Source organism: Homalodisca vitripennis, chromosome 6 (genome assembly GCF_021130785.1).
Source record: "Homalodisca vitripennis isolate AUS2020 chromosome 6, UT_GWSS_2.1, whole genome shotgun sequence".
Lineage (NCBI taxonomy): Eukaryota > Metazoa > Arthropoda > Insecta > Hemiptera > Cicadellidae > Homalodisca > Homalodisca vitripennis.
In genome coordinates, this window is record NC_060212.1 from 15,708,946 (window position 1) to 15,725,619 (window position 16,674).

At 36.7% G+C, this 16,674-nt stretch overlaps 1 protein-coding gene across 1 annotated transcript in view; it reads right to left on the reverse strand.

Annotated features, from left to right (window-relative positions):
* The window catches only part of LOC124364142 (junctophilin-1), a 57,231-nt gene extending 41,107 nt beyond the window's left edge, over positions 1 to 16,124 (reverse strand). The window contains exon 1 of the mRNA XM_046819380.1: positions 15,884 to 16,124. Within this exon, the coding sequence (XP_046675336.1) occupies positions 15,884 to 16,109 (226 nt within the window). The 5' untranslated portion in view covers positions 16,110 to 16,124. The remainder of the gene's footprint in view (positions 1 to 15,883) is intronic.
* Positions 16,125 to 16,674: the final 550 nt, after the last annotated feature.

Sequence of the window (16,674 nt, forward strand, 5' to 3'; positions counted from 1 at the left end):
TGGTTCATATATTTTCAACTTTCTTTTTATAAAGGAGAGGCCGATCCCCTTTTAAGCCTTATTCTGTCCGCCCTCATGGGCCACTGGCCTGTGCGAGGATCTTATCAAACAGAATAAGGGGGAGAGTCGATACAGTACAAGGTCGATGGTACTGATAAAAAGTGCAATGGTCACTGACAGGATTTGAACCTGCGTTATCTCTAACTCAGACCCAAAGTCCAACGACTTAGACCGCTCGGCCATCGCCACTCCCAATACACACAATACACACAAACAATACAATACACACTACTTGTATTGTATTGTTTTTGTTTAATTTTATATAAAGAATCATCAAACTCCCTGTTTGACGAATGACTACTACATTTTAACACCGAATGATTTAAGTAGCACAGTAAAAGTAACGAAGAGTCCTGCTTAATGTAATGTAAACGAAGGACATCATTTCGCTGTGTTATTATCGTTAACGACAAATCCGTTTGTATACAAACTACTGTTAAATCTGGGGCGATGGCTCATTGAAAGACTCTCATTATTTTTGACCCAGTAACACCGAAGTGTCGCCAGTGGAGATTACTTTGCGTGAATTGCGGCCGATTAAATAAACGACGTGCATTGAGCTTCCATTGTGTCCTTGATAATTCGTGAACGGAGTATCGGATATTTATTAATTTCATCTTTATGAAATTAACCATAATACATACCTGATTAGTCTTACCATACGAATTAGGTTGGTTATTATCTTGCCCTAATACAGTATTGGAGAAGATATCGTGACGAGAGACAATTCGACGTTTCTCGGAGGAAAAATACGTGTTACAGACCTCGGATTATATGCTTTTTGGGATTTTATGCCTCACCAGAATGTGACAGAGAGGGTGTGTACTGTATGTGAACATTACCTTAATCAAATAAACGTACTCGATTTTGATGGAATTTGGCACGCCAGTGTAGTTAGTGAACAAAATAATTCGTTTGAAACTTATTTTAGACGATGAAGGGTTGTGAAGGAAACAGAATTTTCCCGGACATTTGACATCGTTCAGTGAAACAAAACATCAGTAACAACGTTTCGAGACCTTCGATCTGATCTCTCAACCACAACAAATCAAAGACCTTGAGTGCTTGCATCTTAAGTTAACTAAACACACTAATCATTTAACTTTTTTTTCATAAATGTAAGGTTGAAAACCTTATGCCTATAGGGTTTTTTATTTTAACCAGGTTCGTAATTATGTGTTAGGTTCTATAGGGTTTTTATTTTAACCAGGTTCGTAATTATGTGTTAGGTGTTTACATGAAGAAGAGATCAGATTGCAGATCCCGAAACGTAGTGTTACTGATGTTTTGTTTCACTGAACGATGGCAAATGCCCGGAAAATTCCTGTTTCCTTTAAAATAATTCGCTTTTATCCAACTTAGTCACGAAATAAGGCAACAATTTCACCTCAGAAGATCTCATTTCTGTTTTGAATTTTTATTTCCACCTCGTTGGGATCACCTATCCATGGAAAAGTCACGATCATCGTTGCTGGATCTAGGTATAACGAGATCGCTGTTGTACTCACTAGACCAAGCCATCGGCAGAAGGCCAGACAGACAGACAAACGAGGTAAAAGATTTAATGTATTTGATAAGAGTGACGCACCTGATGTGATGAAGCGAGGGTGAAGTGCAGAGAGGGGGGGAGGACGAGGATGCGGAAGTAGGCCTAGCAGGGAGGGCACTGTGTCAAACGGTCGATATCCCTCCCTCCCTCCCCCAACAACCTCCCTTCAAACCCAAACTCACCATAAACATTTTCACAGCATCCGCAGGTGGCAAGCAACGAAAAAGTGATCACTTCATACAATCCAAAGCTACGCGGTACATTCTGAAGTGAGTAATAATACACATAGTCAAAAGTACACTTATGATGGTCAGAGAGAATGGAGTAAAAGGCTACATTGACCGATAGAGACTGTTTTATTGTAAAGTTAAGAGTCCAAGTACCGTCTTGGAACACTATGATTTGAATAATTCCTACTGTATCACCTATTTTTTCTGGTTCAACAGCTCTGAAAATTGCTAATACACTTAAAAGCTTGAAATATTTGGTCCTCGCTGTTGAGAGGCATCTTAAGTCAACAAATTTGAAACCTAATTGGATAAATAATAAATCTTCAGTTTTGATCAAACTCGGTTGACCGAAGATAGCGATGCCGAAATATTTAAAGATATGAACCATGCCAGCAATCCTACTGTGTGAACCGACATCCTAAATGATAGCCACGAGATCGGTCGTGCAAGCCGAAGAACTTTTAAAATGTTTTAAAAGAAAATGTGTTTCATTAAAGAAGAACAGCGCAGACATGACAATTATCGGATCGGGAATGCGTGCTACAAACTGTGTGTCTCTCTCTTTCTAAATTTGTGCGACAACTACTGATAGAAAGGTTCAAGAGACTTGAAACTTAGTTCATAAGTTTCTCTTGATCCAAAGAGGAGCTCTAGACTATAGGGTCTAAAGATCAAAAGGAAGGTCGTGAGTTAGTCTGATTGTTTGTACCACAACAATTGATAGAGAAGTCACAGATAATTGAAACTTGGCTCACAGCTTTCTCTTAGTCCCAAGAAGAGCTCTAGACTATAGTTTATAAAGATCAGACAGACGTTCTTCAGTCAGTCTGATTGTTTGTACGATAGCGATTGATAGAGAAGTCCCAAAGAATCAAAACATGGCTTACAGCTTTCTCTTAGTCCCAAGAAGAGCTCTAGACTGTAGTTTATACAGATCAGAGAGACGTTCTTCAGTCAGTCTGATTGTTTGTACGATAACAATTGGTAGAGAAGACCCAGAGAATTGGAACTTGGTTCATAGGTTCCTTTAGGTCCCAAGAAGAGCTCTAGACTATAGGGTCTAAAGATCAAAGGGAAGTTCGTCATTCAGTCTGATTGTTTGTACGATAACAATTGATAGAGATGTCCTAGAGAATTGGAACTTGGTTCATAGGTTCCTTTAGGTCCCAAGAAGAGCTCTAGACTATAGGGTCTAAAGATCAAAGGGAAGTTCGTCATTCAGTCTGATTGTTTGTACGATAACAATTGATAGAGATGTCCTAGAGAATTGAATCTTGGTTCATAGGTTTCTCTTGGTCCAAGGAATTCCTCTATTGATTTTGAGGTGCAGAGGCAGTCCGTCCTTCTGTGCAGTAATGCTTTTCTTATATTCTACCGGGTTTTCGATACTCCGTCGATCGATTTATTATAACATTACAACTGTAACGTGTAGAGATTGTGAAACCAAAAAAGAAATTAGGTTATTAAAAAAAACATATTTTTCAACAACGTAATTCCAGTTAACATGTATGTTTCGATGAAAACTAAAAAAAAGGCTTATATACAGTGAGAGGCAAAGACAGAACTGAACTTTGCAATGAACTGGATTTATGTTTAATTTTGATGAGTATTATATTCTGTAATAGGGACTAACGGTTATGTCAAGTTCAATTACAGGTAACATACTACCAAAGTCTATGTCTTTTATTTACTATATTACTTTATATATTGCGCCTTCATTTTTATATCAACTAGTCCCGCATCACATCGCAGTATCTATATTGCGGGCCCATGCGCCGTGACACGTCGTTTTCATATTGCATGTCTAATTTGGTGAAGTGGGGCTGCTCACGATATTATACTTATTAGCTTCCGTATCAAAATTGGGCATTTTAGATAATTGCAACATAATTTCTGGTACTTCGCACAGTGAATAAAATATAATCACACTAATAAAATGTCACTAATAATTATTAATATTATAAAATATATACTAACTAGCAGTTGCCCGCGGCTTCGCACGCAATTTCCTGTTGAAGAACAGTATACTATATTCACGTATTATTTTTTCTATCACATCCTAAACATTGCCGAGGTAATTGATAGTCGTTCCTACGTGAGCCTCTTGGGCGCATTATGAAGGTATGTACCATATTTCCTGCCTCTATCTTTCGTGGTTTTTGCTAGATTTTGATAAGTTATTCAGTATAATTAATTTATATGGATGAATCTCGATAAACTCATTAGGTTATAAAGAATCAAATTCGGTCTGTTAAAATTAATTTTCTGTCTAAGATATTTCCAGTATTATTGTGGAGTTTAACTTGTGCTCCGATCAAGAAAATGTATCAACGAAAACCAATTTCAATCATAAAGCGTCTTCTTTCGGCCCTTTTAATTTACCTTCGATCTAACCAAATCCGATTACCTTATGTGCAAACATACACGGCTTTGTACAATGAGGTGGTTTTTATAACAACGTTTAATAGTATTTTCATTGCATTGTACTGCAGGGAGAGAGGGAGGGAGAGAGGGAGGAGAGAGGAGAGGGAGGGAGAGAGAGAGAGAGAGAGAGAGAGAGAGAGAGAGAGAGAGAGAGAGAGAGAGATTACATGAGTAATTACTAAAGCTTGATCACAATAAAGAGTATTACGCATTATTTTATTTAACCAATTTTGTTGTAGATTACTGTGAAGCACGCGGGTCTTCCGATACCCTTTGTGAATGCCTGTAGTGTACAGACGTCCAACCTATATTCACCAGTCACCGGAGGACACAAACAACTAGATTAATATGGCAGCGCCGCCCCGCGCCGCGACGCCCGATGTCGACGTCTCAGCTGCCATCTGTCCACGTCGAGACCCTACTGTGCCGTCGCACAGCTGACAAATTGATTCCAACTGAAGAATCGCGCGAAGGTTTTGAGGTTATGTTGACTAGAGGATTGAACGATCACTGATGGGCCGCTCGTTTGAGGAAGATGCAAATAGCTTAAGTTGTTAACTTTATAAACTATCACGATCACAGCCGTTAGATAACTAATTTCGTGAAGACTGGAAGAAAAGAAAAGGGTTTTTCACAGCCAACGAAATACTTTGAACAGTGAAGTAGAAATATGACCAATTGTGTGTCACCAGGTAAAGTTAGAGCTTGAAAAGGTATTGTAGGTGTTGTAGAAGGTAACAGCCCTCTTTAACACTTAACCTAGGGACCAACGGCTTAAAGGTGACTTCCAAACCACCACCAATGGCCGGGCAGGCGGGCTGCTTGGAAGGACAGGATCGCTCAGCGGTCACCAATCCAAGCAGCAGCCACGCTCGACGTTGCTTGATCCGGTTATCTTGCAATAACCGTTGTACCCGCTACACTTCACCATTGGCATTGTACCAGGTCTACGGAACAATTGCTCAATACAAGGATGTCTTATTACACCATGATTTAAGACGGTAAAATATAATTTAAGACATTTAAATTGTATATATTAAACACGCCTTGCAACCGTAATACATTTATAACCTTATTTTCTGTATGTCAGAATTCAACATAAGCCCAACTATTCTTTGACATCGTCTGTGTTTTAAATCAATTATCCCACATTAATAGCCGATTGACCAATAGTAATCGAGGTCCTACCGTTAAGTGGAATCCGAACCGAGAGATTACTGACTTAGATATATTTTTCAGCAAGTGAAATTTAAATTATAATGCCAAACTTTGTCTCTTCACCAACCGAATTGGAGATCTTCACAAGAGATCTTGTAATCCAAGGGGTGGTGCAGTCTTCGGGTGATATTAGTCTTCTCAAAATATCATCTGAGTTTAGCTCCAAATCAGCGTCACCAGTCTCAAACGTTCTAGACAAACCTACTAAATAGTGGTAAAATTTATATCTGTGACATTAAAGTTTCCGCCCTTTATTACCTTTTAGCCTGGCAACTCAAAAATGGCTGGTTAAAGCTAAAAGTGACTTATTGCTCCTAAAGACTCAAAGCTTGTACCACATTTCTTAAAATTTAACAAAATCTCCATCTTAAAAAGGAAGCGGACGAATATAGAGACGATCTGTGCCGTAGTGACGTTTATACTGCCAAGCTATAGTTGTTGAAATTGTTTGTTAAATAACTCAATAAATGATTCATTTTTGTATTTAATCATTTATTACAGACTTACATATTTAAACCTGCCTAAGTAGTCCTTAGATCTGTTAAGCATTCTTCTATTAATTATTTTTGTTTGTTTTATGTAATGATTGATTTATTTGTAATATATAAATATTTTGAAACATGTTATTTACTTAAATTTAAGTCCACCCTCTTCCAAAAGATGACTGGATTGGCTTTAAATATACTTTTGCCAACTGCAGTATACGAGTATAATGACAAAATATTAAAAAGGAAATTGTTTTTCTCTTCCACATGTGCTTTATATAGCACATGGAATTGTATTTTTTGTGAACTATTTGGAAAAAGGTTTTTTGTAAACTGTGAACTATATGACGGCATATTACGGACTAATCTACCCCCACCTCTCCTACGGAGTGGCATTGTGGGGAAGTTGCACAAGCGCAAACTTTTCCAGAATTTTCATCCTAAAAAAGCAGTCCGAACAATTGCAAAACTGCAATGGAGAGAGTCGTGCAGGCCTACTTTCAGAAACCTGAAACTGTTGACATTTCCTTGCCTCTACATCTTGGAAACCTGCTTGTGTTTCAAGTCTAAATGCGAAACCATAAGAGGTAGTGACATCCACCCTTATGCAACGAGAGGCAGGCACTACTACCGATCTGTGAGACACAAACTGCCAAGCTCGATTAACAGTGCCCCAATGCTGAAAGCATTTAAGACTCGTCTAAAAACAACACTGACCACACACGCATTTTACAGTACAGACGAGTTCATGGCGCACAATTGGGAGACCTAACAATTGATTTACTGACTGGGGAAAGGGTGGAACAATTCGAATGACTGGGAGATAATAAATGTCAATACTGTACGTTTCAAAGGGACTTTGATACGAAAATGAGTGGAAAAGTTTAGCTTAATTATGTTTTATGACGATTGACATAACATGTACTATGTTCTCGCAATAAAACATTTATTTATTATTTATATTTATGGCAGAGTGTAAAATACATAAAGTTAAAACTACTAACTAAAATTGAACTAATTAATGTTTTCCAGTTGACAATTATTATTATAAGTGGAAAATGTTCACACTCTTGAATGTTTTTGGAATTGACTTGTTGACAAGTTCTGGAAAGTTTTTGTATTGCACATTCGTAATCCACCATTTTGTCACAGCTGTTATACCGCGCGACATTTGTCCAACGAAGAAGGAAGCGAATTATTTTTGGATTTCTAAAAGCTCGAGTCGAGCGGCTGTTTGAAAAGATCTGCTCGGTGTGAGGAGGCGAGCAGAGATACATACAAGAGGGTCAGTGCGGTAGAGCTGAGTAATTAGTGGAGGGAAAGTTGGCAGCATTGCTCGGGTTTGGGCGAGTTCATTAACCCGTCTGTGACCCAATCCCGCGAGAAACATCTTGTTCCCGCAATGCAAATGCGGGATTCTTTGTTAGTTCTGGCTCTTGCGTTAAGCAGATTACCTTTATTTGGGACGCTTAGCGAGTCCTTTATATCCCAAATGGTTGCCGTACATTTTTAGTTTACCCTCCGAAGTGATGAAGTCTTTGATATACTGTAAACCAAATTATAACGATATATGTTATGTACTATGCTGTTAATGTTTTATATTGTTTACATATTGAATACAAGCCCATTAACTCATTCAAGTGAATTACAGTAAAAGTATTAGAAAAACATAAAATTACGATAATTTCCAGAGTATTTTAGTCAGTTAGACTTACTGTAATCTTAAAAATTATAGTATGTCTTATTTCAACCAATTAGTAACATGTAATAATACATGATTTATTACCGTTAATACACTTTATTTAGCTTCTGTATAAAATGGATGGTCGTTTTATTGGTATATATAACTGATTTTTATAAAGTAGTGTGTGTTAAACATTTTTTTCAAACTAAAACACTGCTAAAAGTTATTCGTTGTATTAGTTGTTACTAGGACTAAATCTATTTATAAATTTGTTTGCCAATTTAACAACGTATATTGTACTATCGAAGTTATTTAAATGGCGCGTTTAATCAAAGCGTCTATAAAAGATTTGGAAAGTCTTAACAAAACTTACAATAGGTTACGTATATTAAAGTGACTGAGTATAGGAAAATGTTTGGTCCAAAGAGCCATCCTAGAGGAAATCAACTTTGCACAGACATTTATGGCGTGTTTTAAGATTTAAAAAAGTACATAACTGCTCCGTTTTGGTAACATAAAGCTTTATATAAATAACTACTTTAGTTTAAATCATATAATATTGGTTTTTGTTTAAACATCGTTATATTGAACAATCTACCTGTTTAGAAAAGGATGGATACAGAATTATAGTTGAATATTCGTTAGTTTGAAGATTTTTTACATAAATCACCCTTCCCCAAAAATATTATTTTAAATAACTTAGTTCCTTCTATAATTATTATTTTTAATTAATTCTAAGTGAGGGACTTTTTCCATGGAGATGTAAATAAAACATAGTACTTGTGGTTATTATATATTTGACGCTATGATGAAACGAAAATTTGATCATGTGATTCTTTTTTATTACGTTGTTTTTGGATGCAGTCTTCAAAATTATCTACAAAATCGATCCGCACATTTGGCCCGTTATAGACCCTCAATGCGGTGTTCTGTTAGAAATTCCTCGTAGTTAAAATTTCACATCAATATTTAAGAAAAATTCAGTAACAACAGTCCTTAAAATTCTAACGATAGTCGTACTGATGCTATGCAAAGACCCAGATAAAGCTATTCCGTGTGGGGTGAAGGCAAAAGTAAACAAGGAGGTGCACCAGGTAATGTTTGTTGTCAAACAAATACTTGGAGAAGTAGGAGAAAATTGTGCTTATTTGAGAAGTAAGATAGAGGGACTAGAGGATTATGAAAATAAACAAGGTCGGAGTGTGGGAAGGAGAGAGATGGAGAGATAGAGAGAGAGAGAGAGGGAAACAAGTAAGGTCGGCACTATTGATCGGGCAAGTCCACCCGCTGTTGGGCTCTCCTGTGTACCAGAATTGCATGCATATAACCTATCCTTATGTGAAGGCCACTGCACCCTTACTGATATCAGACACACATACTCAATTCAGAAAATTATATGTGAGCAATAAAAAATATATTTTTTCAATACTGAGAAAATCTTTGCTCATATAAAACACCACAATGTTAGGTTGTGCAACACCACGCTGCATTACGCATTAAATTCATTCATTTTATGTTCTGTACTAAAACCTGCATTCATATTTGAGGAAATTCTTATTTAAAAAATCTCTTATAAAGTGTTAAATTGCAGTTCCAAAAAGTTGTTAAAACATTAAACACCAATGTAAAAAGAAAATCGAATAATCCTCGAAGTAAAAGTTAAGTAAAACGTGAAAGTAATACAGTTGTGGATACGCCTTCAATAATTGTTGCTGCTATACCCGCAGTACACCGCGGTAGCAATATTGCAGACATATGCGCCGCGCAGATCTCTGCAGTGACACGATATTGTCCGGAGCTGTATCCCATGCAACTCCATCGGCTAAGAAGTATCTGAATTAAAAAAATGTTAAACCTCAAAACGTTTTATTAAAAAGCTCTGTTAATATGTGACGAAATGCAATCCTCAGTTGTGACAGATTTATGACAATATCATGTAAGAACAACCACACATAAAGGAATAACGCAATATCAAGGCAGAAGGACGCATGTTTTATGTGCTTTTAGGGATTATTATGCATCTTAAATATATGTGATCTGCAATAAAAACAAAAATGTAATTTTAATAACCACATTATAAAGAGAGACACGAGAAAGAATTTTTACAGTACATGTAATGCAGTGGCCTAACTTTAGGAATTTAATTACGCCAGAATATAATTGCAAAACATAACTATATATAAAGTAGATATACGGTAGATGACATATAGCCCGATGAGAAGTTGTTTTTTTAGAAATTTAAACTTAACTGTTTTATAGTTTGATCTAATTCTACGTAACAAATGAAATAATCACGGTTTTATTTTATGTTTTTGTTGTCAGAATATTGAATTTGTTTCCATACTGTGTTCGACCAAAAGTGTGGCGATTTTCAAAATTACAAATTTATATCTCAATTCGTATCCTCAACAGTGATAAGCTTCACTGATACTCAACCAATTATAAAAAAAGGAAAGATAAACACGCAAATAATTCACTACTGTAAATTTTAAAGAAACTTTCACTATTTAAAATACGGAAAAGATACTTAATTGGGATAAGGAAGGCATACAGACAATCATCGATATACAAGCGGCAACTGCCCAATAACGTGTCAGTGTGTTGGCAGTGTCACCCTCCCCCTCTCCACCCCACAAGCTACACAGACTCTCTACTCGATTGTACTTCTTGGAATGTTTATTTCTGCAGAACAATGGCGGTACACTCACACTGTTTCCTGTAATATCGTCCACCATGAAATATCACACTCACTAACAAGGTTAGAGGACATAATAAGAGAAAAAGTAAGCCTTTACCTATCCTGACTTACTGGCTTAACCCACTTCTTGGAATGTTTATTTCTGCAGAACAATGGCGGTACACTCACACTGTTTCCTGTAATATCGTCCATCATGAAATATAGCACACTCACTAACAAGGTTAGAGGAGATAATAAGAGAAAAAGTAAGCCTTTACCTCTCCTGACTTACTGGCTTAACCCACTTCTTGGAATGTTTATTTCTGCAGAACAATGGCGGTACACTCACACTGTTTCCTGTGATATCGTCCATCATGAAATATCACACTCACTAACAAGGTTAGAGGAGGTAATAAGAGAAAAAGTAAGCCTTTACCTATCCTGACTTACTGGCTTAACCCACTTCTTGGAATGTTTATTTCTGCAGAACAATGGCGGTACACTCACACTGTTTCCTGTAATATCGTCCACCATGAAATATCACACTCATTAACAATGTTAGAGGAGGTAATCAGAGAAAAAGTAAGCCTTTACCGATCCTAACTTACTGGCTTAACCCTCTTCTTGGAATGTTTATTTCTGCAGAACATGGGTTGATTCCTTGTTAATGTTAAGCTTAATTGATCTCCTTAATTGCTTGATTGCCTTAAGCTTAATATATGTTAAGCTTCAATTCATCTTCCTCTTAGCATGGAATCAACCCTTCCTACCATAGCTACTTTATGTGTAGAAAGCTTGGTTGATCCACCGTGCTTAGAGATCGAGTTTATCACATCGTAGTGCACTCAATTGTGCATCTGATGAGGCAATGAGACTACTTATTCACCTAGATTTCACTATATCTTGTGGTCTAGGTGTCTCTGATGTTGAAATGTTGTAATGAGTTCAATTTCGCCGACCTTTTTTAAATCTCTTCAGATGAACATGACTCCAGATTTCAGGAGTGAAGTTTGTAATGGCGTCAGATTTAGACGCTGCACTAAAAGGAACGTGATTTGGAGCTTAACTCAACATTCACAAAGAATTTTGAGTTGATTTTGAGAAAGTTTGAAATATACAGATGAATTTTGTATGCGTGATTAAAAAGAATTTTCTCCCAATGCAATGTGGAGAAAAAGGAATCTAATTATCCTTCTTTGTTTTAATACAATATCAAAAGTCAATGAAATCCGAGTTATGGATTTGGAAAACATCACCACGCATTGAACAGACTTAAAATTTAGAATTTAACCTAGTCGAGTTCACGCCGTTCCGTAGTCGAGGATTTGTAGGAAATCCCTTTGACTGTATCCCAAAAATTTGTGAAATACGTAATTGTCCTTAGAAGACAATAGCGTTCTCAAAACCATTAAACAATGGATATACATGTAAAGGCCGGTGTGTTTTGCAGGTCTAAAGTAGAAGTTCGGAATCGTGTACAGTGAGAAAGTAACGTGACATATTGCAAAATCTTGTGGTCCAGATTTGTAAGATTTTAATATGTTCAGTGGACAATTTGTTACTCTGGTGAGGAGGTACAGATTGAAGGTTTTCTTGGCGAGCGAGTATAAATGGACATAAATATTACTATATATAATTATGAATGATTTTGTATGCACGATCGCGATTTATTTCATTGAGAGATTTCTTGAGACGGTCTCAAGTTTAGTTGAATGAAGCCGTGAGGTCACACAGGGAGCTGGTTCTTGGTGTATATCCTCAAATGTATTTCATTGTATTTGGGTTTAAAAAGGATTCTTTCTACGCAAATGGCATCTCAATTGATTATACTACACGCTTTTAGCCAAACACTGTCCCGAACCTATTTGCAAAATTTGGTGTACCTTCTCAGGGAATCGAACCCGTGACGTCTCGGTCAGAGAGTCCCAGTCGTACCACTACGCTAAAAAATTAAATGAAATGGAAAATTCTTTATTTATACAGGAAAAGTTAGGGCCGCATGGCCCTTTCTTACACTCAACCTGCGTCAACATAAAATTTGAAACATTAAATAAATATTACCTTAAGAATAATAATAATTAAAAAAAAAAAAAATAAATAAAAAAAACAAAAAAAAATTAAAAAAAAAACGCTACAGTGCTACGGGGGAGTTTGATCAAATTTGACACATGTCTAATTTAGGTAGATATAAACTACCAAGTATTCCCACAAAAGTCCACAACTGTAATGTCGAACATCTTAGTTATGTAAATCACACGATGACCAAAGTTTTGATGTTCATTTTTATGTCGTGAAACCCACCAACGTGATAGAATTTGTTACGAACATTTTTTTGCATTCCGCATGTACATACTGGTTTTAGCGATGACGTGTGGATCTCGGACATCCAACGATCATAAGTACAACTCTTAGCAACCAATATTTAAGACAATATTTTGTGTTAATTGGTGAATGTGGTATTCCTGAGCTTGATTATGAAAGCATGCTAAAATGGCGTTGTCAAAGTAAGCGTTGCATGTGTACCTTTAATGTTTTAAGATATCTCAATATCAACGGAAAATTCTTGAAAATTATTTCCGTGTTTTTTGTGCGAAATCCATACACAATATAATCTACATAGTTCAATGCATGACATTTAATGACATTGGAAGTTGACTCTAAAATACTCTAAAAGAACACTATAGTGGAATTTGAGAACGTTAATAACTTGGAACAAATGCTTTTTAAAATGATCGCTAACCACCATAACGACTGTTTATGACCAAGCGTTGAGATAGAACGGCGCCATAAATATATTTTTGGTTGTGTGTTTATCAGATCTGTTGTCACTCAACTTGTAGTTGTCACTATCAACTGCTGTGGCCTGTTGACGTATTTTACACATTGCCAACAAAATAAACTGTGGTGGTGGGTAAAAATAGGACAGAAGTTATATGAAAACTGTACCCACAATGTTGATTCTTTTAAAAATTTATCAGACTTCCGCACGTGTGCAAGAGGGAAAGACTCTGCATTTCTAGTATTGAAATTCTCCCACTCATATAATGATTTTGCTTACTCCCACTTGGTACATTTACCCCCCCCCCCCCATTCAAATTCATAATTGTTACTCTCATTGAGAAAACCATAGAGCACAGAATTCTGTGCTCTATGGAGAAAACGCCAGAAGACATAACTTTGATTTATGAACAGCCGATGTGCAGGGCTTTGAGGCTGGAATTTAATCTTATTCAGAATTCCAAATTAAACACTGTATAGTATCCGAGTTCTATCTATTCACACACCCGCAATGAACGATTTCATTGTAGAAAATTGGTCTGAGAGTTAGTTTTTGTGAGATGGATGCCCTTGAGTTTGACCTCTTAAGACTTTATCTTGGAATAATGAGGGATTTATCACTTCAAGGAAATACAATAATATGCACTTTCTTCGTACCTTTTGCCAATATACTTGCAGAATATTTACACACTAAAGTACGAAAATATTTGACTTTAGGAAAATACACAATAAAAACACCTATAAATTATTTGGATGTGTGGTAATTTATATCCACAAAAAGACACGACTCCTATAATTCTACGACCAAAAAGGTCGTAAAAGTGTTTAAATTTAATTTTTTCGAGGTTGGATTAAAGATGGCCGCCAGTAGACCTGGTTCTTGGTGGAACAATAATTTTAAAATCCCAAGTTACTGCTTAGTTCGTGTAGCTAAGTTAGCTTAGTGCATTTCTTGCTAATTATTTTTTTCAACCACATGCTGGATAAAGTTGCGTTTTAATCATATGAATTTAAACTGGTTTTGAAGGGACCCACACACTCACAGTCATTTCGATAAGTTGAAAATTAAATTAGTAAACCCATAAAACAATAGAGCCACATTTTTTGTATGACTTACGCTATTGAATTTGCAATAATTCGTTGTAATATTATCTATTACGAAATTTTAGGTACATTTCTTATACACAAACTCAGCCTTTTGTAGTTGCCCTTATGATACCATTTATGGAAAATTTATAACGGCACAGAACATGTCTTTGAGAGGCCAACCCCCCCCCCCACCAGTCAACATGTTTTATATATGCTATACAACGCGGCTTGTGGAAACGATAACAGTTCCAAAAAATTACAAAAAATGTGGAACTTGGTACAAAAATTGCTCTCAACTGTCTTGACTTAAACTCGTTAGTAAGCTTGATACGCAATTTCGTTTCAATATGGCGGCCGTTTAAACTTAAAAAAAATCACTACTCCGTTATATTTGAACCTAGAGAAACACAAAAAGTATTCTGTAACGCTCATAAGAATTACTAAAGTTTTTTGATAAGCAATGTTTTGGTTTTTGAGATACTCAAAAATCCCAAAGAACGTTTCTACTACCGACAACTGGTAATGTGAATGCTGAGACAAGTTCAAAATTCGTATAAACATTGACCTTTTAAATCCCTTGACTAAGTTAGTTGACCAGCATACTAAGCCATTGGGGGGCTTTAGACAGGAAACGTTAAATTTTTTAAACTCACATTTTAAAAGCAAAGTAGTGAGTTTTGAATAAAGTGTTTACGTCTTTTAATATGTTGTATTTACGATTGATACTCATAATATTGTGGAGGCACTGCTTTAGTAGGATTAATGATTGGAATTGATTAGACTTATGCAGTAACGTAATTACAAACAATGTGCCTTTATTGCCTGCAAAACACGGTACATAGTACAATAATGCAGAGCAAGAAATGATACGTAAAGAGTTTTTACAAAATTAAAATTCTTCTTGATTTCTGAGCCGTTGTATCTAATACTGGTGTCTGGAGGAACTTATATATTCCCGTAGTGGTCAGAAAGTAAGACAAGTGCAGTCAACCGCTCATTCCCCATTTAGTTCCTTAAAAAGCACTGGACCCGTTTCAATGTTGAGAACGATCTTTCAGCAGTACATGTCAGTAATACTGAACTATATAAATAATAATAGTTGTTTGCTAAAGAAGTAGTCGAAAAACCTTTTTAAAATTTGAGGGGGGTCCGGACCCCTTGGACCCTTCGCTGGTTACGTCCTTTCTTGGGCTAGTTCTTCACTACATATTAATTAATTTTTTAAAATTTGAATATGCTTAACCCTATCAATTAAGGATTTTTAACACCTGGTCAAGAGGATAGATTCCGATCCTTAAAATATATGTTTTTTTTGTAAAATTGATGATGGCAAATTTTCGAGAACCTGTTATACTTTCAGATCACCCACCACTAACAATATACTATTGACAAAGGAGACAGATATGCTTAACCCTATCAATTAAGGATTTTTAACACCTGGTCAAGAGGATAGATTCCGATCTTAAAATATATGTTTTTTTTTGTAACATTGATGATGGCAAATTTTCGAGAACCTGTTATACTTTCAGATCACCCACCACTAACAATATACTATTGACAAAGGAGACACATAGTTGTTCTGTACTGTAAGGAAAAACAGACTTATAAACAGAAGATAGAAAATTTGGGGGGTCCGGACCCTTTGGGCCCCCTCTCTGACTACGTCCCTGGTGATAGTTGGGTACTCACCACCGTCAGCATAGGTCTCGGAGCCGTACCCGTCCTGGAGGCCGTTGGCCCAGGTGCCCTCATACTTGGCGTTGGAGGTGGCGGACTGGCGAACTCCGTACCGTCCTTTGAAGCCCTGCGTCCATTCGCCCCGGTAGAGCCATCGGCCGCGAGTCTCCACCCCTAGACCGTGCCGCTTCCCGTTCTGCCATTGGCCCTCGAAAGCACTTCCACTGCAACAAAACATTCAGCGTCAGGCTACAGTTACAGTAAATCTACCTATAATCAATCACCAGACCATCACAGTGTAGCGGGTACAGCAGTTGTCGCACGATAACCGGATCAAGCAACGTCGAGCGTGGCTGCTGCTTGGATGGGTGACCGCTAAGTGATACTGACCTTGCAAGCAGCCCACCTGCCCAACAGTTGGTGGTGGTTCGGAAGTCACCTTTAGGCCGTTGGTCCCCAAGTTAGAGAGGGCTTCTTAGCTCTATCTTCACCGAGATCCTTCAGTTTTTTTGACCATCCAGTTGTGAGTGAAATGAAAAACTGTTAAAATAAAAATGTTGAATGTTTACCGTACGTACAGAAGTTGTAGCTTCAGTGACTAACATATTTATTAATTTATGTGAAATATATAAATTCTGACATGTTTTTAAATATTAGTTTTTTTATTTCTAAATAATAAGCATGTCATAGTTTGCTCGGTTGTAACAAACGAACAGTTTTAAGTATATTAATGTTTAATCTATATCCTTAGTTTCAAACTAATTTTAACAAGGAAGATGGGATTTTGGGTAGTAAATCTGTTA